Source organism: Barbus barbus (assembly GCF_936440315.1).
Source record: "Barbus barbus genome assembly, chromosome: 45".
NCBI lineage: Eukaryota > Metazoa > Chordata > Actinopteri > Cypriniformes > Cyprinidae > Barbus > Barbus barbus.
Window position 1 is genome coordinate 21,494,919 of NC_136723.1, and position 26,128 is coordinate 21,521,046.

The 26,128-nt window shown below is 35.2% G+C and overlaps 2 protein-coding genes across 2 annotated transcripts; both read left to right on the plus strand.

Annotated features, from left to right (window-relative positions):
• Positions 1–761: 761 nt before the first annotated feature.
• On the plus strand, positions 762–17,743 carry LOC306864317 (inactive carboxypeptidase-like protein X2). The gene is made up of 19 exons (XM_079408263.1): positions 762–1,276; positions 2,710–2,994; positions 3,085–3,141; positions 4,443–4,526; positions 4,811–4,873; positions 4,990–5,049; positions 5,873–5,950; positions 6,313–6,422; positions 6,958–7,097; positions 7,188–7,272; positions 8,233–8,377; positions 10,245–10,324; positions 10,499–10,622; positions 10,910–11,106; positions 11,208–11,381; positions 12,912–13,290; positions 15,187–15,326; positions 15,480–15,579; positions 16,612–17,743. Exons 1-19 carry the CDS (start codon positions 1,006–1,008, stop codon positions 17,109–17,111), a joined length of 3,072 nt encoding a protein of 1,023 aa, XP_079264389.1. The 5' UTR covers positions 762–1,005; the 3' UTR covers positions 17,112–17,743.
• ykt6 (YKT6 v-SNARE homolog) lies at positions 17,690–25,877 on the plus strand. Its single transcript, XM_079408271.1, has 8 exons — positions 17,690–17,989; positions 19,038–19,159; positions 19,274–19,356; positions 20,140–20,240; positions 21,164–21,268; positions 21,413–21,478; positions 21,663–21,764; positions 23,265–25,877. Exons 2-8 carry the CDS (start codon positions 19,056–19,058, stop codon positions 23,298–23,300), a joined length of 597 nt encoding a protein of 198 aa, XP_079264397.1. The 5' UTR covers positions 17,690–17,989; positions 19,038–19,055; the 3' UTR covers positions 23,301–25,877.
• The last annotated feature ends 251 nt before the right edge of the window (positions 25,878–26,128 follow it).

The following is a 26,128-nucleotide window of genomic DNA, read 5'->3' on the forward strand; positions in this document are numbered from 1 at the left end:
TCCAAATGAATCAAACAGGAACACATCTGTCTGCAATTCTGCACATGGATTCGATTAACGTCAGATGTCCACTGGTACATCAATAAATAGTTGCTTTTTCATGGTTTTTAGAGAACCATAGAGCATTCTTTTATTTTCCACACTAACAGGGTCAGTATTCCATATATATATATATATATATATATATATATATATATATATATATATATATATATGCCTATTTTAAGGATTATAAAATTTTAACAAACACATAATCCTAAACATTTAATTATTGTAATGGGGGAAAAAAATGTGACAAACAAATAAATAAATGCATACAATTTATTATATATAAATTTGTATTTCTTTTCAGCAAGGAAGCATTACATTTTTTAAAGGTTACAGTAAAGACATTTACTGTATTTACTGTAAAAGACATTTACATCACTTTTTCCACAAAAATATGAAGCAGCACAACTGTTTTCAACATTGTTATAACGATCAGAAATGTTTCTTGAGCAGCAAATCAGCATATTAGTATGATTTCTGAAGGATCATGTGACACTGAAGACTGGAATATGATGCTGAAAATTGAGCTTTGAATAAAATATTACAATAGAAAACATCTATTTTATAATATTTCACAATATTACTGTTTTTACTGTAATTTTGATCAAATAAATGCTCCCTTGGTGAGCAAAAAATGCTTGGAATGGTTGAAAGTGTCTCTCTCTCTCAGTCTCCTCCTCTTTTTTCCGTGGGTTTTGTCCTCCTCCTCACTCACTCAGAGGGGGATGTCAGCGGAATTCCATTCCACTAGAAGAGGGAAAAACAGCCACAATCCCCATTACATCTGACTTCCACACCAGCTTCACTGATTCCATCTCCAGCAATCTCCAAACATTTGGATGAACTAGTTTTCATAGACAATCTGACAAGTCCCAGCTGACCAGCTGTTTTTTTTTTTTTCCGAATTGCCGCACGCTTACCCCTGGTGTAGTTTGGTGTAGAAGATTGCGGAGGACCATGCAGGCACCGAGGGTTCCTCTGTGTGCAACCTTATTTGCCCTGTGCTGGATTTTGACATTGGTTATCAATGCAGAGTTGGTTAATGCTGCCAAGTCCAACCAGAGAACAAGGAGCATCCAAATGAGGCAAAACAGTGAGATTAATTCAAAAAGAGAAGATCTACAGGACGGATTTTCAGAAGATACTCAAATGGATGAGCCTGGAGCAGAAGAGATGGTTGAAAAACAAAAACCAAAGGGTAAAAAGACACCTGAGGAGCTATTAGCTGGTAAGTTGCTTCATAAAATGCTGAACATTCAGTAGAATAAGATATTTAGACAGTATGTAATGAGGCTTTTGGTGGTTGCAGCCCAGTTTCATGTAGGAGAAGGCTGCTGTATTTTGTCATAATGACAGATAGCTGGCTTAACCAAAAGCTACACTGGCTCCTTTGAGGTTATGCAACTTTTTTAGCTAAACCATGACTGGTCAGTTCACCGACACACTTTCTGCTGCTGTTTTTTCTTTTTTCTTTTTGTCTTTCATCTGGAAAAAAAACACGATGAAGGAGGCATGTGGCAATGAATTTACAGTTGTGGGCTAGGAAAGGGTTGAATGAGAATCACAGATGGTATTTGAAAACATTACGGGTTTTGAATACGAAAACAAAACTTCTACAGGCTTCTCTCCATTTTGCTCATGTCAGAGTCCTGTGAGGTTTGGGAAACGCAGACAGGAAGAGAGAAGGAGCCAACATTTGGTTTGAATTGAAACACTCACTTAAATCTGATCTGTTTGAGACGGAAGTGTGTGTGACAGCTCTCATTCAGTCACATGGCTTTAAAATCATCAACAGAAGGAAGTTACACAGCGTCCTGAGGGAGATTTTATTGTTCTTTTGTAGCTCGGAAGATCTCAATTATCTTGCATTGAAGTATGTCTCCGATGTTTCTGCCAAATTATTCAATAGTTGGCATACAGTACGAGCATAAATCTGTTAAATGAATGTGGAGTTGCTCAAAGTATCTGATGAGAAATGTTTGAGATCTTTCACTTTTAATTGCAGACTTATTTGAGACACTGACACATTACTGCATGTTTTTCTCAGAAGCAAAAGCATAAAGTCTAAATTATTGGTATTTATTTATATGCAATCTCATTGCTGTCAAGAAAAAACATAAATATATTAAAAAAGATCTTTTGGTAACTCTGTACTGACGGTAAGCCTTTAAACATAAGCTTGTCTAGTAATTCATCCATGCTAAGCAGTGATTTATTTATGCTTCCAATGGTCTGGATTTAATCAGTATTTCAAGCATTGCTTCCTCCGTCAGAGTGGTTAAAGCAGTTTATGACAGCTGTAAAACTTTATAAAGCTTTGATTTGTTAAATGTGAACAACTATGAGTTGGACTCAAAGCCGTCAATTCCGACATGTTAGTGTGACTTCTCCATGTAAAGATAAAACAGCGCCTGTACAAAAGAAAAGCACAAATTAGCCTTCTTTTATATCTCAGTTGTATTTGTGTACATTTATCCCATGGACCTTTGAGAGAGAGATCTGAGTAACATTTTCCTTTTTATGGAAATGTATAATATCTTTTATCATTTAACATGTTAATGTTTTTCCGTAATTTTTGGACAGTTTTCCATGAATTAAGGGTGCAGAAAAACAACCCAAACTTGCATGACAGTGGTTATCATTCCCTCATTTATTGTCTAGCCAAGGCAAAGAAGGCAGCTGAGAAGGAAGCCAAAGTCAAGAAACCGAAGCCCACCAAAAAACCCAAACCTCCAAAACCAACAAAGAAACCCAAGCCCCCAAAACCCACCAAGAAACCGAAGCCTCCAAAGCCCACCAAGAAACCGAAGCCTCCAAAACCCACCAAAAAGCCAAAAGCACCGAAGCCCACCACAACACCAATGACTAGAGCAACTAAACCAACCAGAAAGTCAACCATGGAGGAAGAGGAGGAGAAACTGCTGCTGGAGCTGGGATGGGACACGTGTATGTTTACATAATCTTCAACACATTATTATTTTAAAGTAAATACTATGGTGGTCTTTAAAAGTCTTTAAATACAGTTTCTGTGCTCAGTATTTCCAACAGAGGCAAAGGAAACAGAGATTGAGAAACCCATTGGCCCAGATCATGGTATGACAACAAATACAACACAACACTCTTACAATTAAAACCTTATGAACTCATTTTAGATCTTGAAATCTTTGGAGCTTTTTGCAAACACAGATTGAGAGTGGGCCTAATTATAAGTCATTGGTTGACTGACTTCCTGAGGAGTGTAAACACTGGCAAAAAAATCCCACATACTTACATGAAAGAAGGGACCACCTGAGACCAGAATATCTTGAGCGTGGAGAAGAAATCCTTAGCATAACGGTAGTGCAGAAATGACATACTTTACCTTTAATTCCATATGATCTCAATTAGGCCAGATGTAAAAACTGAATTAGCAGACATGGGTTGTTGTGTACAGAACACATTAAGGCTGGAATACATTTCACGACTTTGTAACTGCTTACAGAGGGGAAAAAAACATAATAAAAAATAATGTGCTGTAAAATCGACCCAAAATATAAAACACGTTTGGATGGAATGATAGCCTGTAGCTTAAAAATTGGAGTCCGTGCCCATCATACACTATGCGATTTTCTGTAGGTATCTCAGACTGACAAAAATAATGCCATCTGGCTATTGACTTTCGTGAACTAGCATCAACTAATCAACTAATACACAGAAATATTGTATTCCAGCTTTATAGCTGCTGTTTTCTTATCAGAACACTTTCTCTATGATTATCTTTCTTTTTTAACATACAGTAGACGTCCACAGCAAGAAAGACGCCATTACACCACCTACAATCAAATCATGGAGTTTTTCTTTTGCTATTTGAGCAAATGGGAATGCAAAAAATATATTTGTGGTGCTCTCACTGCTCATGTTAACTCAACTATGACGACTTCCACTGCTGAAAAAGCAAAAGAAAATAGCAAAAGAAAAAATCCACGATAGTGTTTTCAAGACTTTCAATCAAAGGAAAAAAAAATGGGAGAGCAGTCAGAAGAGAGAAATATGTCAAATTTACCATCCCTCTCATAGACTCTGCATTAGAAACAACGCTAGCGTTAGTTTTATTGTGATTTGATGCAAAGGTGATATAATACAAAGTGTAGTGTTATAAATGTAAATACATAAAAATATATATATATATATCAAAATATAAAAAACGTTTGAGGATTTATGATGCTATTCTTGTGAAACGAGCCTGAACGAAAGTAATCATGTTCATTGTAGCAGATGTCAAACCAGGACGATTTTAAAACAAGAGGTTATTTCATAAATTCTTATGACTTTACATTCATGCTCAATCAAAAAAGGACGACAGAAGAATCAGATTCTCAAAATACTACTAATAATAAACTTTTATCACCTGACAGATGAAGTTCCAGAGCCCGACCTCATCCCTAAAGTCAAGGAGCCGGCTAGCACTGATGACCCAAATATATACTTACCAATCCCAGGTAATTAAGGGCCAATTTATACCAGAAAAGTCTGGGAAAGATGACACTTGTAACAAAAAACAGCCACGTGACAAAACACTTTATCACGGTGTGGAGTTTTGCACCCATAAACATCACTCACATTTTACTCAGACAAAATAAAAAGCTGATTTTACATGCAATATTGTTTATGCACTAATGTAAGAATGCAAAACCAAAATGAGCAAGAAATGCAATGCAAATGAATAACATGATATGTTCTCTTTCACTCACATTTGTGAAATGAATGTCTTTTTTCCATCTAGAGGAATCCACTACCACTCCTCGAACAGTTGCTCCTTGGTATGAGGAATATGATTATTCTGACTGTACGTTTGCAGCATTTCAATCTTTTATATTAAATCGGCTCTATCAAACAGCTTGAATCTGTCATTTTGAATGCTTAGTATATTTTTATCCTAATTTGCTTTTTCTGAAAATTTAGTGGCGGCAAAGAAGCAGGAGGAAGAGCTGGAAAAAGCAAGAAAGGCCAAAGAGGAGAAGGGTGTGTAAATCAATGTAATGTGTGTTAAAATGAAAGAGAATGTGCTTTTATTGCAGCACATTTGTAGGTGGTTGAAGCTTTTGGGTGGTCTGCAGTAAATGAGATGTAGTGAAAAATGTCTTTTGATTTATTAAAGCATTTAGCAGTTTGGTTAATATTTTTGCTAAAGATTTACTATGGCCAAAAAATATATAATAAATAAATCAGCAATGCATGACTGAAAATGTAAAAATGTAAATAATGCAAATTAGTTTCAGTTTCTTTAACCACAAAACATGTTAATATTTTCTTGGTTCACCCAATTATAAGCAGGATATAGTCATAAAAAGATGGAAAATTATGAAATAGCCATAAATTACAAACTAATTGAGTGCAGGTTGTTGTTGTTTTTTAACACACATTTACCTCTCTTTTTCTTCCGTGTTTTTTTTTTTTTTGTACAGGAAAACTAGACCAAAATCAAGTTTTTTGTGTGTTTTTGTTGGTTTTTTTACCACATTTAGCTCTCTAAATCAACAGTGCTAGCATTTATTGCATTGATTTGATTTATAATGAAATAAGGCTAACAAATAAAAACTTATAAATACACTTATATCATGGAAAATCAAGTTTGTTTTTCTTACCCATTGGCAGTTATTTGACAATTATTTCTTGTTTTTTACAGGAAAACTAGACACAAATACGTGTTTGTTTGTTTTTTTTAGCACATTTAGAGTTGTGCTGGCATTTATTGAATAGATTTATTATGAAACAAGGCTAAAAACAACTAAAAATGACCTGTTTCAACTATTTCAAATCTCAGTCTCTCCATTCCCTTACACAGCGGAAAAACTACGGAAGATGTGGGAAGAGGAGGAGGAGGAGAAGAGAAAGCAGACGGTTCCTTATGCCGAGCCAAAGAGTGAGTATTTCTGGAAAACAGCCACAAATCACATTATAATCAGAGCAGAAACACACGGCCTCTTAGAGAAGTAGGTATTTGTGAGCACAGAATTGGTATTCTGTGAGTTCAGTGAACAAATTTGAGCCTCAGGCAGTAAATGTCAGAGCCAACATGTTCTTCCCCCACAAAGGTTTTGGTTTCCAGCTGGAGTTCAGCCTTTTGGACTCAGACTGGCTAGAACTGCTGCTGGCTCCAGCTTCAGCCTTTGTTCATCACAAATGATTTTCCTCTGTAAAAATGAAAGAGAGTCAGTGTCTAAAATACAAGCGCTCAGAAAGAGCTGTCAGTGCTCTTATGACACAGTATTTCCTGTCTTTTAGAGTGTCCTCCTCTTGGCATGGAGTCTCATCGAGTGGAGGATGATCAGATACTGGCGTCTTCTATGTCTCATCATGGATATTCGGCTCTGAGAGGACGTCTGAACATGCAGGTACTTAAACAATCAAACCACATTAAAGTTTCATAATAATTCAGATGTTGCATATTGATCATAGCTGTGCCAAAAAAAAAAAAAAAAAAAGGAAATATGCTTGAAAATATTCCAATGCTTTATTACTGGAAAACATTAAAACAAATAAATACAAATTGTATCTTAGTATTTCTTTGGGGTATTTTTTAAGATACTTTTATCTGAGAGGTAAAATGATTTATCAAAGCAAAATAATAAACAGGATTATTTAATAATTCAATCACAAATTCAAACCAAATGATTATTTCCAAATTGACTATAGTACTTCTGAGAGCAGCTAAGTAAGACATATTGAGCTGTGCTGCTCATATGAGCAGCTCAAGTCTGGCTTGGGTCATTATCTGATCTCCCCTCCTCATAACTTGAGGAAATATCTGGATATGAATTGCTTCCATTGTCCTCATTTGTAAGTCGCTTTGGATAAAAGTGTCTACTAAATGTAACGTAATGAAATTAATGCATGGAAAAAACCTAGATTTTGATCACCTGTTTCCAGAGTTCAGCTGATGAGGACGATGTTTACGGCGGTGCGTGGTGTGCTGATACGGAGGAGAAGGAGCACTGGTTTCAGGTGAACGCCCGTCGAGAGGTGGAGTTCACAGGAGTCATCACGCAGGGCAGGAACTCAGATACACAGTAAGACATCATTCAAAACATTTGGACTCTTTCTGATCACAAAAAAGAGACAAGGAGACGCCTAAACTGGCAAATCATTCTCTCTTCTAGTGATGACTTTGTGTCGTCGTATTTCGTGGCCTTCAGCAACGACAGTCGTGATTGGACGGTGCTTCATGATGGTTATGCTGAGTGGGTCAGTTCACATATACTTTATGTTAAAAAAGCATAAATCTACAGTGGTGGCCAAAATGATTAGAACACTAGTATTTTCAGCAGCTAAAATGGTTTTAAGTCACTTATTTGTATCTTTTGCTGTAGTGTGTCAGTAGGAAATCTCAGTTTCCATTTCCAAACATTGATTTTGCCATTAATTGTAATAATTCAGTGAGATTTTTGTCTGACAACAGCCAGTGCTCCACACAGAGATCTGATCTGATCATCATCCAGTCTGTCTGGAATGACACGAAGAAACAAACTGAGACAGACTAAATCCAGAAGAACTGTAGCAACGTCTCCAAGACGCTTCAAGAAACCTACCTGCAAAGCTACTGTACTGTTCAAAGTTTTAGGCATTTGTGTAAAAATGCTGTAAAATAAGGATGCTGTCAAAAATAATGTCATAAATAGATTTTCTTTATCTATGAATTTCTATTAACTAAATGAAATCAACATTAGGTGTGAGCATCCTTTGTGTTTAAAGCAGCTTTTGCCTTCGGTGCACTTGCGCAGAGTTTTTCAGGAAGCTTTGCAGGTAGATTTCTTAAAGCGTCTTGGAGACATTGCCACAGTTCTTCTTTAGTCTGTCTCAGTTTGTTCTGTTTCTTCATGTTTTTCCAGACAGACTGGATGATGATCAGATCAGGTCTCTGTGTGGAGCACTGGCTGTTGTCAGACAAAAATCTTACTGGATTATTACAATTAATGGCAAAATCAATGTTTGGAAATGTAAACTGCTATTTCCTACTGACACACTACAGAAAAAGGTAGAAATAACTTAAAACCATTTTTTAGCTGGAGAAAATACTAGTGTTCATTTTGTACACCACTGTATATTATAATCAAGCATCATGCATACAAAGAACTTTTTGAGATTTGGACTAGTTTTAATGCTTGTTTTTGGTCAAATCCTGTTTTTGTTTTTTTTATCCTACAGCTCTTTTATGGGAATGTGGACAAAGACACTCCAGTAATGACAGAGTTCTCTTATCCTGTTGTGGCGCGTTACATCCGCGTCCTCCCGCAGAGCTGGAACGGCAGCCTGTGTATGAGGCTGGAGGTGCTCGGCTGCCCGTTACCCAGTAAGCACTGCAGCTCTCACCTGAGTCTGACAGATTACTCATTAGTTTGATATAATGCTATGAAATACATTTATATGATATCAATCCTAATTCTAAGATTAAAAAAATGAAAATCATAATTACGAGATAAAAGATGGCATACTAAATCATGAATTAAAAAGTCTAAATTGACATACTAAATAATAATTATGGGATCAACTGAAATGACATACTAAGTTATAATTATGAGATAAAACGTCATGAATTAAAAAGTAATAATTATGATAAAAAGTCTGAATTACTAAGTCATGATAAATGTTAGGGGGAAGTCGTGGCCTAATGGTTAGAGAGTCTCAGGTCCGGCAGGGATTGTAGGTGGGGGGAGTGAATGTCCAGCGCTCTCTCCACCCTCAATACCACGACTGAGGTGCCCTTGAGCAAGGCACCGAACCCCCAACTGCTCCCCAGGTGCCGCAGCATAAATGGCTGCCCACTCCTCCGGGTGTGTGTTCACTGCTATGTGTGTGTTCACTGCTGTGTGTGTGTTCACGGTGTGTGTGTGTGTGTGTGTTCACTGCTGTGTGTGTGCACGTTGGATGGGTTAAATGCAGAGTACAAATTCCGAGTATGGGTCACCATACTTGGCCGTATGTCACATCACTTTCACTTAAATCATAATGTGAGTGTGAGTGAAGTGACATTCAGCCAAGTATGGTGACCCATACTCGGAATTCGTGCTCTGCATTTAACCCATCCAACGTGCACACACACAGCAGTGAACACACACACACCGTGAGCAGTGGGCAGCCATTTATGCTGCGGCGCCCGGGGAGCAGTTGGGGGTTCGGTGCCTTGCTCAAGGGCACCTCAGTCGTGGTATTGAGGGTGGAGAGAGCGCTGGACATTCACTCCCCCCACCTACAATTCCTGCCGGCCGGAGACTCGAACCCGCAACCTTCGGATTACAAGTCCGACTCTCTAACCATTAGGCCACGACTTCCCCTGTTTGGAACAGGGAACTTCCCCTGTTCCCCCTCATAATTATGAGATACAATGTCAAAATTATTCGTTAAGTCAAATTATTCTTACTAAATTATTCCTTTAGTAAGAAATACTAAATCTCACAATTTGAGATATATTTACGAGTTATAATTTATGACATCAATTGAAATGACACAATAATGTCATAGTCATAATTCTGAGAAAAACTGAAATTACATACTAAATCATAATTATAAAAAATTCATAATAGTGATAAAAAAACTACATTATGACATACTTAGCCATAATTCGGAGACAAAGTATGTCATATGAGATATGACACACTAAGTCATAATTCTGAGATAAATTAAAATGACACTAAAGCTAATTGCACACTGAGTCCGAAACTTTCGTCCGTCACAAAAAAATATTTTCTGTGTTTTCGCATCCGTAGCATGCATTTTGTTAGAAAACGATGAGGAATGCGGAAAAAAAAGGCACGCAAAAATTTTGGACTCAGTGTGCAATGACCTTAAGCTATAATTCTGAGAAAAAAAGTCATGATTCTGAGATTAAAAAAGCCAAATTTTGACATACTAAATCATAATTATGGGAAATTACATGCCAATTCAAAAGCATGACATAAAAAGTAAAAATGATCAGAAAAAAAGTGACTTTATTTCTTTTAATCTCATGATTTTGATTCATCATGATTTAGACTTTATTTTGACATTTTATTACAAATTATTAAATTTTATTTGACATGATTATGATATACCCATATTCTTATGGGTCTCCATATCTAAGTCATATTTTAAAAGCTTTAAATATTTGTCATTTATAAATACATTTATAATCATATTTTTGTCACATAAGTCTAATAGCTCTAATGATTTTCTCTTCCCAGCTAGTTATCCAACCGAGAACGATGTTCCACCAACGGATGATCTCGATTACAGGCATCACAACTACAAAGAGATGAGACAGGTGAGATGTTTACAGCCACACAGGTATTCTCAAGGTCACTGGGGTCAACGCTGAGGACAGCAGCATGTCAAAACACGTCCAGCGTGAAGTTTGAACTCTATTTTGTGACTCTTTTGTGGTCTTGTTGAAAAGCTGCTGTCCTGCAAGACTTTTCATGCATGTGTGTATAAACAGATGATGAAGGTGATCAACGAAGAATGTCCCAACATCACCAGAATATACAACGTCGGAAAAAGCTCTCAAGGGCTGAAGATGTACGCAATGGAGGTCTCAGATAACCCTGGAGAACACGAGACAGGTAGTTTCCAAGAGGGCTAGAGCAATCAACCAGACCACTTTAAAATAGATAATATAAAAAATTAGTCTAGAATGGGGGCAAAAATGCTTCTATTTGAATATTACTTTTTTTTCATGACACACATATTCAAGTTAAAAGTTCCCATATTTTCAATGTGGTCTCAACCTTTTGCACCTCATTGTGTACAGATACAGTTTTGTATTAGTCACTGGCCAATTGTTTTGAAAATGTTAGTTTGCTAAGTTTATATCGGTTTAAACTAATCAGTCAAACCTTGTTTTTATAAGGTGAGCCGGAATTTCGTTACACAGCAGGGCTTCATGGGAATGAAGTTCTGGGCAGGGAACTTTTGCTGCTCCTCATGCAGTTCCTCTGTAAGGAATACAATGATGACAATCCACGAGTGCGCAACCTTGTGGAGAGCGTACGCATCCATCTAGTGCCCTCACTGAACCCTGATGCCTATGAGCTGGCCTATGAGACGGTGAGACACACATTTCATACAAACATTTCCTGTTCTCCGCCCATGCATTTCTGTTTATCATGTGAGTCACTGTTTATTTGGGCGGATGCTCGTTTGTGTAGGGCTCTGAGATGGGGAACTGGGCTTTGGGCCACTGGACAGAGGAGGGATATGATATTTTCCAGAACTTCCCAGACCTGAACAGTATTCTGTGGGGTGCGGAGGACAGGGGATGGGTGCCACGGGTCGTTCCCAATCACCACATTCCCATTCCTGAGAATTTTCTTAATGGCTCTGTGAGTAAAATGTTTTACAGAGTTATGTTTTTTTGTTAGTCCCATACTATCAAAATTTACATTTTTCCTCTTCAAGGGATTGAGATGCGCATCACAAATCTCAGATCATATACCATCAGTGGGAGTTATGTTTTATTGAGCCAATAAAGGGACATGGTGGTGGGGAAGAAAAGTAATAAGATGGGAGGAAAAATTATATTTAAATGCTTTCGCATTCTCTCGCAAATATATTGCCTTCCCCTGAGGTATTCTGCAGTGACTCAACTTTTGTGATGGAAATAATTCATATGAGGTGGGTGGAAAAACTTCATTTCATTGCTTCTGCAGGCAAGATTCTCAGGGGAACACAAACGTTTTGTTTAACAACACAAATTTGAAGGCAAATGCAAAGTTTTTGGGTGAACGCAATAGTTTTGTGAGAGAGCACACGCATTTTGGAAGTGAAAACAGATGTTTTACAAACAAACACAAAGTTTCTGTGGAAACGTAATAGTTTTGTGAGAGAACGCAAATATTTTGGGGGTGAAAGCAGATGTTTTGTGATACTTTTATGAGAGAATGCGAAATTTCTCAGGTGAACATAATACTTTTGCAAGTGACTGCAAAAGCATTCAAATATTTTTCGCCCAATCTCATATTATCTCCTCACCATCATGTCTCAATATCTAAATATGTAAAATATTTAAACATACTTAAAACAAGATGCATTCACATTTAAGTTTGTGCTCAAAAACAAGAAAAAAAAATTGACAATGGGGTAAGAAAAACTAACTTCCTAGCCTATTATTTTCTATATTTTCCAATGTACAAATTTATATTGCTGTAAATATGTTCGTATACTTCAGCTTGAAACCAAAGCTAAATACTGATTTTTTGCAACAAAATAAAGAAAATGAACAAACAAAATTTCCATTCAACATAACGAAAAATACTGACCAGGCAGATATGAATAGCCTACTCATAAACATGATCATTCTGACATGACCTGAAGGCAGCATGTCAGTACTTTTGAGTTTCAGACTTTAATTTACTTAAAGGTAGGGTAGGAGATTTCGGGAAAGGTTAGCGATGGCAAGCTAGCTTGAAAGCAAGATCCCCACCATCCCTCTGCAAAGCCACGCCTCCCCAAAAACACACAAATGCACTCAGGCAGACTAGACGGCGTTGGTGGAGGATTTAATGCAACACTGCCAGATTACCTCATGTCTCATTCACCGGAGAGAAAGCATTACAGTAGCTTACACAGTGGATAATATTACAATAATAGCTCTTTCATTCTTGCTGGAATGTGTCGATGATGTATCGTGTGTGCAAACAAGGTATGCAAATACATATTTGACAGGCAGGTAGAACAGCCTATCGTAATGTTTGGACCGAACATTTTGATTGGACGAACATTTTATGGTCCTACGCCTTCCACAGATGATATAAATACAAATAAATATGTATGTGAAGAGACTTTCAAACAACATAACAAAAAATGTTTTGAAACAAATCACCTACCCTGCCTTTAACAAATCTGCACTCTAGGTCGCTACTGAAACTAAAGCAATCATCAGTTGGATGGAGAGGACGCCGTTTGTTTTGGGCGCTAATCTACAGGGCGGAGAGAAGATCGTCACGTACCCCTTTGACATGCAGCGTCCACCACGGGCCACAGACAGCAGGGGAGGTCAATCGGTGCACGAGTACCAGCACATGAACGAAGAAACCTGGGCCAGGATTCAGCGACAGAACGAGGGTGCTCTACGCGAAACGGCGGACGAAAACCTGTTCCGCTGGCTCGCCATGACTTACGCACACAGTCACCTCACCTTGACGGAAAACCACCACGGCTCCTGTCACACTGATGACGTCACGGGTGGCCAGGGCATCATCAACCGGGCCAGCTGGAAGCCTGTTGTGGGCAGTATGTGACGATAATAAGTTTAACAGTCTAGTTTTCTTATTTTTAATATATATTTATAATTTTTAACAGAACATTTTATACAATTAAGGATATAACGTTTCCCTTTTCTCCCATGATAACCCTTTCCGCCGAAATAATTAAACAAACAAAATAAAATGACAAAAACAATAATAAGAATAAACAATTTAAGAAGAATTAAATTAAAAATACACTTTTCAATATTTTACACATTTACAGATGGACAATGTCACTGTAGAAATAAAAATAAATAAATACATAGATAATAATACAATTCGACACATTCATAGTGGTCTTTATGTAAATATAAAACCAATCAACATTGGTGATCATGTTATTAATTATCAGTTAAAGGGGAGTCTTCATATTTTCAAAATATGTGATCATAGGTTGCCATGTCTCATAACATTTTTCAACAGATCCCTTAATTAAATATTTAATTTGTTCTAGTTTCAAATATAAAACCAGGTCACACATCCACATTGAAGCTTTAGGTGGGACCATTGATTTCCACTCAAGTAATATTCTTCTTCTCACTAATAAAATGGCAAAAGCGATAACATTTTTTACCTTGTTTGTCGATGATATTTTGCGTTCTGGTACACCAAATATAGCTTTTTCAACACTGGGTTTTATTTCTAAATTAAAGGCATCATTTAGTGTTTTAAATATTAGTGTCCAATAGTCACTCAGCTTTTAGCAAACCCGAAGCATATGAAAAAAGTCTTACATCGATCGCACACCTCATCAATATCAGGGTATATTTTTGAAAGTCTATACTTTGTGTAGTAGGCACGGTGAATGATTTTGAATTATATAAGACTGAGGTGTGCAACAGTCAACAGGTTGAACAGCCTAGTTTTAAAGTAAACATAAAACCAGAATTAACTATTTACCCAGCAAACAAAAATGTTTTACAGTTTTTTTTTCAACAGCTTACACACATTTTCAAAACCTTGCCTCTTTTTTCCAAAACTTTACACACAAATCCAAGAATTGCACACACGAAATGCAAAATGCCTCACATCTCTTGCAAAATGAAGCACTGCATTAAAATATCATGAACAACACGTCACAAAATATATCACAAAAATATCATGATGAACACATCTCAAAAGCAAACATTTGCAAACACCTTTGCCATAATATTAATTCCTGTTAGATTTGTGTGTGTTACATAGAGAATTGTGTGTTGTGTTTTGCAAAAAGTGTTTTATGAAATTGAAAACTGAGTCAAAGGCCGAGAATTAGTGTATGGTTTTGGAGATTTGGTGTGTGTTTCTGCTGTTTGAGTGTCAGCTTTCAGAAAACATGTGACAAGTAAAGATTTTGTGTGTAAGCAGTTGAAAAAAACTGTAAGAATGTTTTACTAACGTTCCCATTAGGTTATAAAAGCATTAGGTTATTAACAAAATAAATAAAACAATTAGGTTATTTTAATCAAAATAACTCGTCTATTAAACAACTTTTTTTTTTCAGATGATGTCACAAATCCAAAATAATTTTTTAACCCTTCCCCTCCAGTCACCTGACTCCATTTTTCCCATGCTGCTTTATAAATATTTCATATTGCAAAAGTAAAATGTCAGAACTTTGAATCAAGTGAACCCAATGCTTTGCAAATGATAATCGGTTTCAAAACACTAAAACATTAGTCAGAACTGTGCAACGAAAAAAAGCCCAAACATGGATTTACAAACCAATTATATATTTAGAAAACACCACTAATTATAAGACACTGTGTTAATATAATTCCTCTATACAGTATGTCTGCAGAAATATTTGTTGCATTGACATAGAAAGCTCCTTTTTTGTATTAATAAAAGAAAGAAATATTCTCTCAGCTTTCACAATTTCACCTTTTTTGTGTTGCTTTAGGCATGAATGACTTCAGCTACCTGCACACCAACTGCTTTGAGATTTCCATCTTTCTTGGGTGCGATAAGTTTCCGCATGAGAGCGAATTGGCATCGGAGTGGGAAAACAACCGCGAGGCTCTGCTGGCTTTCATTGAGCAGGTTGTAAAACACATATAAATCAGATCTCTGTGTGGCATAGTGGCTGAAACTAAAAGCCAGAAGGTAGACGGATGCAGAATTTCTATTTCCAGAGAAAATGAACATTGTAAAACAGTGACAAAGCCTCAAAAATGTTAATCATGTGACCCACAGGTGCATCGAGGCATTAAAGGAGTTGTGAGAGACATCCATGGGAATCTTCTAGCAAATGCCACGGTGTCAGTGGAGGGAATCAAACATGACGTCAAAACAGGTAACGGGTCTTAGAGGACTAATTCATATTGATGCCTGTTTTTTTCAACATAAAATTAAGTTGCGAGATCATATCTCACACTTTTGAGGTAAAATCTCGGTAAAAAAAAAAAAAAAATCCTCTAAATTGCGAGTTTGCATCTTGACTTTATTTCTCACAATTCTGACCTTTTTTTTAGTGCTGTCAAATGATTAATCGCGATTAATCACATCCAAAATAATAGTTTTTATTTACATAATATTTAGTTGTATGCATCTGTCAAATTTTAAAATGTGTATTACTAGTATTCATAACGTTTTAGCTTTTAGTTTTGGATCTGTTTTTAGTTGTTTTAATTGCTAAATAATTATTAATTAACGTCTGCTAAATTACTAAATAAATAAATAAAATAAAAATAAATAATATATCTGTGTGTATTGTGTATGTGTATATATATATATATATATATATAAATACACACACATACAGTATATATTTAGAAAATATCTACATGTATATATTTATATATAAATATTTTTAATATATAAACGTAACATATTTTTCTTAAATATACACAACACATGCATGGGTGTGTATTTATATATACATAATAAATATACACAGTACACACAGATATATTATTTCAATAAAATCTTTTATTTTGGATGCGATTAATTGCGATTAATCTTTTAGCCACTTATTTATATTATATTGTATTATTTAATTTTATTTATTATTATTATTATATATTTATTTATAAATTGTGACAAAAAGGGTCAGGAATCATATACATCTTTCAAATTTATACCTCACAATTTTGAATGACCATCTCCAAATTCAGACTTTTTCCTTTAAATTGTGAGTTTGTATCTTGCAATTCCGACTTTATATGAGAATTGACTTTATATCTTACAATTTTGAATTTATTATTTAATATATTGTATTATTATTTGTCAGTGGTTCGGCTGACAAAAAAGTTAGGGAATCCCTGCTTTGATGTGACGTATTTTTGTTTAGTGTGGTATATTAATCCAAACTTATTTTTTCTTAAAGCTGCCACTGGCGATTACTGGCGGCTTCTCAACCCGGGCGAGTATCGTGTTACCGCAAGAGCCGATGGCTATTCTTCTCAGACTCGTCTTTGCATTGTGGGATATGATGCCAATGCGTCGCCCTGCAGCTTCACTCTGACCAAATCCAACTGGGCTCGAATTCAGCAAATCATGGCCCAGAGCAGGAAGAGGCCAAGACTAGTTACCAACACCCCTGTAAACACCAACAACCACATCACCGTGGAGAGCACAGGGGCCGCCGCGGGCCCCCAGAACGAACGCCTGCGGCGTCTGCGACAGATGCGCATGCGGAAGCTGCGAATGGAGAGGATGAAAGACAGCAGGACCACAGCGATGACCACAACAACAACTCCGACAACCACACTTCCACCCACCACAACCGCAACCTCAACTACAGACTCCTGGTTTGGCCTGTGGTTTGACCTGGACAGCGCAACCACTCAGGATTATAACTTTGAGTACAGAATAGATGAAGATTAGAGAAGGATTGTATGGAATATTGCCCTCTTTAAACTTACTTACATTACAGATCATGCTCTCTGTGGAACAGAGTATAAAAGACAGAAATATCATTCTTATTTAATTCAAGGGGTCTTATGTGAATAGTCACGAGAATGAAGTATTACTATTGAATGATGGCAAAAAAATGTGCTATTTCTGAGCTGTCCTCAAATACATGCTTGTGTACATGAATATTATAATGTGCACGTTTTCTAATAAAAAGTCTCAATATCGTTGTGTTATGCATAATCAGTCAAAAAAGCCTCTATATGATTTTTATTATTTAGTAGATATAATAATTACCTGTTTATTTTAACCGTTTTGTTTTGTTATTGTATGTACAAATATAAACAAAAATAAATTGATACATATTTTTAATATAATGAATTATTATATACAGTTGGATGTAATGCAATGTAACGCTGAATCAAGCTCGAGTTTTGGCTCTTTGTAGTAAACTGTTTGGACCATAGACTGTAGAGACATGTCAGGGACTTTTATTTTCTCTCCGTCCGCTTTTACGGAGAGACTTTTGTTTTGCGTACGTCATCTCCTGTGGTTGTGCATGAAGGCCTTTTATTTTGAAAAGCCGCTTTCTGCCAGCTAGCAAGTTTCTGAAAAAAATTAATAAATCTCGGATAGTTGTGAGCTGATTAAATATCTTAAGTAAACGCGGACTATTTTGGATGCCAGTGATATTATAATCCATAATACAAATAATAATTATTTTCAATTCCGTAATAGCGTTCCAGAGACACCACTGTCAGTTTAGACAAAAAAAAATAAAAGTTGTTCTGATCTGTTTAGATTAGCTGTTAGCAGATTAGCTTCAATCTTGGCTGTTTTACACACAGCAGGTAAGAATGACAATTCATTATGTATATATACACAATGTCACATGCCTGTACCTGTTTAAGAAAGATTAATAACGATTATTCTGTCGACATCGTGGTATTTCAGAGCTAGCATGACTGCTAAGCAGCTGTTAGTCATCACCAGCCTGTTGAACTGTATTGAATCATTGTGAAACATCCGCTTTATAACGCTTTCGATAATCGGATCCAATGCTTTCATGTTTTGTGACCCTCTTCAGAGGCCCTGTATGGGCTGATCTGATAGATATGGGTGTGGTGTAGCGGTTTAAGATCTGGGCTGGTAACTAAAAGGTTGTAGGTTTGCAGCAGAATTATGTGGATCTGTCTTCAGCTGTTATCTTGACTGCAGTCTTGTCTTGTGTTTGTTGTCCTTGTCACATTTGAATAATAATGTTATCTTTAAATAATAAATACAAAAATAAAACACTAAGGTTGATTCAATAAAAACTTTTTATTGCAAGTCGCTCAGTATAAAATATGAATAATTAATCTATAAAACAGTCTTAAATCAACATTAGAGTTGTATGTTTTATTTACTAATTTGTTTCTAAAAAAAATAAAAAAATAATTACTTGATTCAATAATTAGTAAGTAGCTTAGTATAAAATCATCAAATATGAATAATCAATCAATAAAAACAGTACTGAATCAACCTAGGTGCTGTATTTTATATTATTTTGTGATTTTGTTTTTTTAAATAAATAAAAATAAGTATAATCTACCATGGTTGAATCAATATTAAGTGCTGTGTAAGTTGCTTAGGGAAAAAAATCACTTGCTAAATTTGAATAATGAAGTAATAAAACCAGTCCTGAATCAACCTTAGTGTTTAATTTTATTATTTTGTAATATGTTTTATAAAATAAATGAAAATAAAAAATAATAAGTGCAGTGTAGGTCGCTCAGGATAAAATAATCTAAATATGAATAATCATTCAATTAAAAACGGTCCTGAATCAACCATTATATTATTTATTATTAATAGAAACTATGATTATTGCTTAAAATAAATAATGTGTTGTCATTGCAGATCCTGTTCAGAAACACCATGAAACTCTACAGTCTGAGCGTTTTGTATAAAGGCTCAACGAAGTCCAACCTGCTGAAGGCGGCGTATGATCTGTCATCATTCAGTTTCTTCCAGAGGTCCAGGTACAATATCTAGAATGCTCTCGTTATATGCTTTTAATAAGCTACAAAACTATGTTAGGTGGCCAACAGAACCGCTATCATTGCCGCAGACTGTAAACTGTTTTTGTTTTGCAGTGTACAGGAGTTTATGACGTTCACCAGCGCGCTGATTGTTGAGCGTTCAGCATTAGGAAGCCGTGCATCTGTCAAAGAGCAAGGTCAGTGATAACATTATCATGATGAAGTCTTAGGCCACTGGCCTAATTGTAGCTGTTAAGTTTAATTACAGCTTGTTCAGGATGAAGGACTAGTTATTAGGTTATTAGTTATGTCATTAAAGCACCAAACCGATCAGACAAACTACTGAGAGCCATTTTCATTTGAAAGATTTAGTAGCTTTTATATACTGTGTGTCTGAATAGTTTTTATAACAATTGTTTTAGTACAATTCATTAAACTAAATGAAAATAAGAAATGTAGCCTTGGCATCTAGCTGAAAAAAATGTTTTTAATATTTAATTTATTTCAGTTAATGTTTATGTCATGTCTGTTTATTATTTTAAGGTTTTCATTCTAGTTTCAAATGAACTGACAAGCATTTACTTAACGCCATTTCTATTGAAACTTGCATGTCATGTATTTAAATGTATTTGTGATTCTTAATGTATTTTTTTCACGTTTTAGTGAAGTTACAATTTTATCAGGTAATATTATAATTTAGTATGTTTGTCATCACATTAAAATAAGTGTGCTTAAAGCATGGCAAAACAATTTAAACATGATTTAAAATGTAATTTAATGTAAAACATTTAATTTGACATTACAAAGAACAATTAAGATCGTAGTCATGGCTTTTTGTTTTAGTAAAATTATATTGTCTGCAAGTGTAGTTTTTGTAAAAAAACTTTTAAGATTTGAAGTGCATATTCAATACAGTTACCCATTTTTTTAATAACTGCAGTGGATTAATTAATTGTTTGTTTGTGTGTTCCCTCTGTTAGAGTACTTGTGTCATGTGTACGTACGGAATGACAATCTTGGTGGTGTTGTGATCGCAGACAGTGAATATCCCTCCAGAGTCTGCTTCACTTTACTTGATAAGGTGCGTTATGTTGACTATCTATCCGTCTGTCTATCCGTCTGTCTATCCGTCTGTCTATCCGTCTGTCTATCCGTCTGTCTATCCGTCTGTCTATCCGTCTGTCTATCCGTCTGTCTGTCTATCCGTCTGTCTGTCTATCCGTCTGTCTGTCTATCCGTCTGTCTATCCGTCTGTCTATCCGTCTGTCTATCCGTCTGTCTATCCGTCTGTCTATCCGTCTATCTATCCGTCTATCTATCCGTCTATCCATCTATCTATCTATCTATCTATCTATCTATCTATCTATCTATCTATCTATCTATCTATCTGTCTATCTATCTATCATCTCCTTTAGTTATTTAGTATAATTTTGCCAGAAACGTTTTAGAATTTTTATGATATGTTAATGTAAAAAAATATTGTGTAATATAACTTTTGTTGTTATACTTTTATTTTTTTTTAATTGTTTTTGCCATGAAAATAGCCTAAGATGCTGCCATGGCATTAAATAAAAATCTATCTATCTATCCATCGATGTATGTATGTATGTATCTATCTGTCTATCTAGAGAGACTGCATGGCTTTAAAACCATAGCTTTTAAAACTATTTTACTTAAAAAAAATTAAATAATTTAATTCACACACAAAAAAAACTATTTCACAAAAAGCTATACTTAAAACCTTTAAACTTTTTAAAATACTTCAATATTCAAAATATTTAAATCCTTCAAACTCCAAGCCATGTGTTATTAGTATAAAGACTGTTATACAAGTTTCTAAACAATATTTATTTGTTTTTTTAAAATAAACTATGTGTACAGATGTGTAAATATTTGAATGAAAAAAGAATGACATCATAAATATCATTTAAAATAATTCCAGGATTTTTTAAATAGTTAGATATGACCATTTTCTCTCTTGAATGGTTTTGTGGTTGGCTGCAGGTGCTGGATGAGTTCTCCAGACAGGTGAACAGTATAGACTGGCCTTCTGGATCTCCCGCGACCGTTCAGTACACAGCACTGGACAGCCATCTGGCCAGATACCAGGTGAGTTATGCTCACTAATAGTGAAACTGCTAGAAAAGCTGTGTAGTCTAATGTCAACATTGTTAATAAAGGGTTTTAAAAGCAGTTTAGTTTAGTAAACACATTTTATCACCCATAACAGTTTTAGCATTTCCTGTTTTACAGAATCCTCGTGAGGCTGACGCTATGACCAAAGTGCAAGCAGAACTGGATGAAACCAAAATTATTTTGGTAAGCAGATAATGATGTAAACATTCTTTAATACACACTTCTTTGATTGTTACAATCATCTGTTTCACCTACATTGATGTTCTTTATGCTGGATGTGTAAGTATGCTGTGATTGTACACATAGAAGAGTTTGTTTGCCTTTAATGCGTTGGCATTTGAATTTAATTTAATATGTGCTTCTCCAGCACAACACAATGGAGTCACTGCTGGAGAGAGGAGAGAAGCTGGATGATTTAGTTCAGAAATCTGAGCATCTGGGAAACCAATCAAAAGCCTTTTATAAAACGGTTAGTACTTTACATGCATATGAAACAGCAGCAGAACATGCAATTTATTATGATGTTATTACTGTTATACATTTGAAAGCTTCATTAGTGGTGGTTTCCAAAACACTTGTTATTGCTCATACTTATGGCTAGTCATTTGAACAAATCCCTAAAATCAAGTATTAAACCTAGCAACTACCATAAAGCAAGACACCCGAGATGAATAGCGTACAAAACTTGTGTATATTACCTTACTTGCTGAAATGTTTACAATTCTAAATGTAATCAACTGTGTATTACAAGTTTTCTGAAATGTTATGATGAATATGCAAATGAGGGATTATCTAATTACAAAGTACGCTATTTGTGCACATTTCCAGAAAATAAATGTGAACATTGGCTAAAGCCAGTTTCAAAATTCTTATTAGATTTTGTTGACATATTACAGTTAGTTTTTTATTTTTTTATTATTTTAATTATCTTTTCACAGAAGAGATTTTGGATTTCTCTTTTCATCATTCCATAATTCAGAAAATGCTGTCAGTAGCCAGAAAAAAATACATTTTCAACATGTTTGTAGGAATAAAACATTATATAAATCAGCGTGAATGATATATGAACAAATCCCCCTATTAAAATGTTCAGAATATAGATATGAATAAAACTGTAAAAACTGGTTTATGTAAGTACTACTGAAGTGAAGAAAAAACGAAAACATTTTGCGAAAACATCCTCTAAAGATATGTATTGTAATTGAAATCTACAGATGCAACTAGTTAAAGTTAGGGTCAGAGTTGTTTCATTATATTATGTTGAAATATTAGAATGAAAGATTTTTACAGAGGGGACTTTGGGTATCTATTTTTCATCACTCAAAGTAGAAAATACTTTCAACAGGCAGAAAGAAAAAAAATTCACCATATTTTTAGGAATAAAGTGCTGTATAAAATCAGGCGAATGATGTATGAACAAACCCTTCAATAAAAATCTTCAGAATATAGATATGAATAAAACTGCAAAATTTAGTGTATGTAAGTGCTGCTGAAGTGGAGAAAAAACTCATTAAAAATGCCCTTTAAAGATATGTGTTATAATGTGAATCCGTAGATCAATAGATAAATCATTGTGAATGATTATATGAACAAACGCTTCTATATAAATGTTCACAATATCGATGTGAATAAAACAGTAAAATTTTGCATTCTTAAGTACTACTGAAGAGGAGAAAAAACATAAAAATAAACATCCTTTAAAGATATGAATTATAATTAAAAATCTACAGACACAAGATAAAGTTTAATAAAAAAAAAACACTTAAATATGTATTTTGGATGCTTTCTTTTCACTAGTCAGAAACAAGACATCATGAAAAGCCAAATAGCCCAAAATCTCAAAACTGACCAGTGCCTGTAGTGTCTTTCCTTAAATACCACATTGAAAATACTGAGAAAATTGTGAGTGGGCAAGTGCTCACATTTTCTTCAAAATATCTGATGTAATGTTGATGTATTTATGTTGTAGGCACGCAAGCAGAACTCGTGCTGCGAGATCATGTGATCGCGTGGAAGTCTCTGATTGGACTGGACTCTTCGGCCACCTCTCCTCTCTGGTTTTCTATTTTCCCCTCTCTTTCTCTCTGTCCTGGTGTGGGCTGGTGCTTTTATCACACAGCAGTCATAGCGAATGCACGAGAGGGCCGATCCGACGGTATACAATAATGGGCTCAGAGGGGGCTGATTTCCCATGATGCACCACACTTACTCTGCCATCGGTTTTCATGTTGTGTAAGAACTTGATTTTCTTCTTGACGGTTCCTCAGGGTCTGGCACAAGCTCAAAATGGATCTGGATAAAAGCATAGAGGGGCTCGAGACAAACGTCCCCGCTGTGCCTTACTTTAGACGCAGGTGTGTTGATATCAGACTGTTGAATTAGCCTTATCAACGGAGGACACATGAGTGAAAATGCTGCAATTTAGACTCATTATTCGGCTTTGGCAGTTTTGAAGCGCCTTGTAGAGTGAACATGTAGCGTGAATTCTTTTTAAATGTGAAAACAGTAAATAATGTGTTAAGTATTGATGTTCATAACGTTCGGATTCTCAATATTGTGTGTAAGTGACTGACCAAATGAAATGCATTGTGCAAAATTCTAATGCTTTTTTTCTCTTGAAAATGTAAATAAATTACTGAATCGGATCGGCTTTGGTTTCTTGCTTCAGGAGTTATTGCAATTTGGTTTTTAATACTTAAGAAACATTCCTGCAATATGTACAGTTGGTGGTTGATAAACATGTGTTGTGATATTTCAGAGTAATAATAAAGCCTTAAAGTGTGGTGTAGTGTGAAATCAGCCCCCTTGATCCTCGTGAGACGGTAAACGCAGTTGTGAGTGTAAATCTGTGCTGTGTTAGTGATTGGTCACATGACTCTCGCTGGACCTCTCAAATGCTGTATCCAATCTAATGATGCTTTGCTGCTAACAGCCTGAAGGCTCGACTCCAGAGTCCTGGTTTCAAGTTAATGTGCTTTTTTCTTTTTCTGTAAAGCTTAAATATACATGCACAAATGTTTGGGTAAAACCAGCAGTATCTGGGTGAACCGGTCAAGATCATGTCCAGGTCTTATTTCACCCTAAAATCAGAAGATCATCTGTTTTGTTTAAAGACAATCTCGTTTTTAGACCATTTATGTTTTTGCATTTTGACAATTAAGAACAAATTTCCCCCAATTTGACATTTTCTCATTGAATTGTCATGGGAATGTTCTTATTGTAAATAAATAAGTTAATGCATTCTTTTAACTATCTTTTTAAGTTCTATTTATATTTTTGCATTTTGGCAATTAAAAACCCCCCATCATTCTCATTATTCTTTCAACAATAATTGGTAGGATGTTTGTATATTTGAAGGTGTATTTTGTTTTGATTTTAAAAATCTCATAATTAAGATCATTTGTATTTTTGTATTCTGACAAGAACAGTTTTACCCAAATTTGTGAGGACATTAATTATTAATGAGAATGAAATGTTCTTTTCTGGTTAAAAAACAGAAGAAGAAGAAAAGTCGATGCATTCTTTTGACATTAATTAAATATTAGGTTATTAAATAATAGCAATAATTATAATAGTAGGTAAGTTTTGACAAGTAGGAACAATTCTCCCCCAATCATAATGTACTGGAAAGATGTGTAAATTATAAAGTACTTAATATACTATGAAATTTATTAAACTGCCTTTACGCTTATTTAAATTAAAGGGGAAAAATACATCTTTATACAGTAAAAGAATAATAATGTATTACAGTTATGTTAAGAAAAAAAGTCTGGAAAATGTCTTGCAGTAATGAGAATTTGGGGTTAAAATGTGCATAACTATCATGAAAATAACGTCAAATTACTGTCTTAAAATATGCATTAGTATCTTTAAGAAAAGTACAATTTCCTTTGCTTTTTTGAGGTGAAATATGATCCAAACATGTCATTTTTTGGGGGATTCACTCATCTTGTCACTTTTTTCCCCCTTTAATTTAAATAAGCGTAAAGGCAGTTTATTAAATTTCATAGTATATTAAGTACTTTATAATTTACACATTTTTCCAGTACATTATGATTGGTGGAGAATGGTTCCTACGTGTCAAAACTTACCTACTATTATAATTATTGCTATTATTATAACCTAATATTTAATTCAAGATTCTTGAATCTTGTCTGTCCCAGCGGGCTCTAGAGGAACTGGAGAATCTGCACATCTTAAACTCATCACTATGACATGTTCTAATACTAATGTGCTTTTTATATGTCAGTAGAGGTGGACTGAGTGTGTCGTGTGGGTAGATGTTTATGTTCAGTTGGGGTTTTTCAGCACAGGAAACATAACAGTGTTATATTGGTATGTAAATGAGCGTGTGTTCAATCTGTGTGCTTCTATCTGCCCTCAGCAATGTACAAGTTACACTTCACGTGTACGAATAACTAACTAACCAACTGCTGATGTAGTGTGAGACTGTTTGAGGTGCCTTTTTCTGGTAATTGCCAAATCATTGCCAGCTCATTTTAGAAGAACACAAGTGGTTAGTGATGTTTCAGACTAGTTGTTCCCCTTCTCATACTCAATTGTATTAAAATTTAATGGCAGTAACAAAACATGCCTTTCATCAGTTTTTAACTAATAACCTGGGCTATAACTAGTCATGTGATCAAATTACAACTGCAGAATCTTTGTCCATTTCTCCATTTTATACAGCTATAAAAGCGTTGTCAAAAGGTTTATATTAGCTGATGAACTATTCAGCTGTTAATATGAATACGATTAAATCTCATGAAACCTGTCCAAGTCATATTTCATCCCAAAATCAAAACACAAATAAGAAATCATATAATTTTAAAC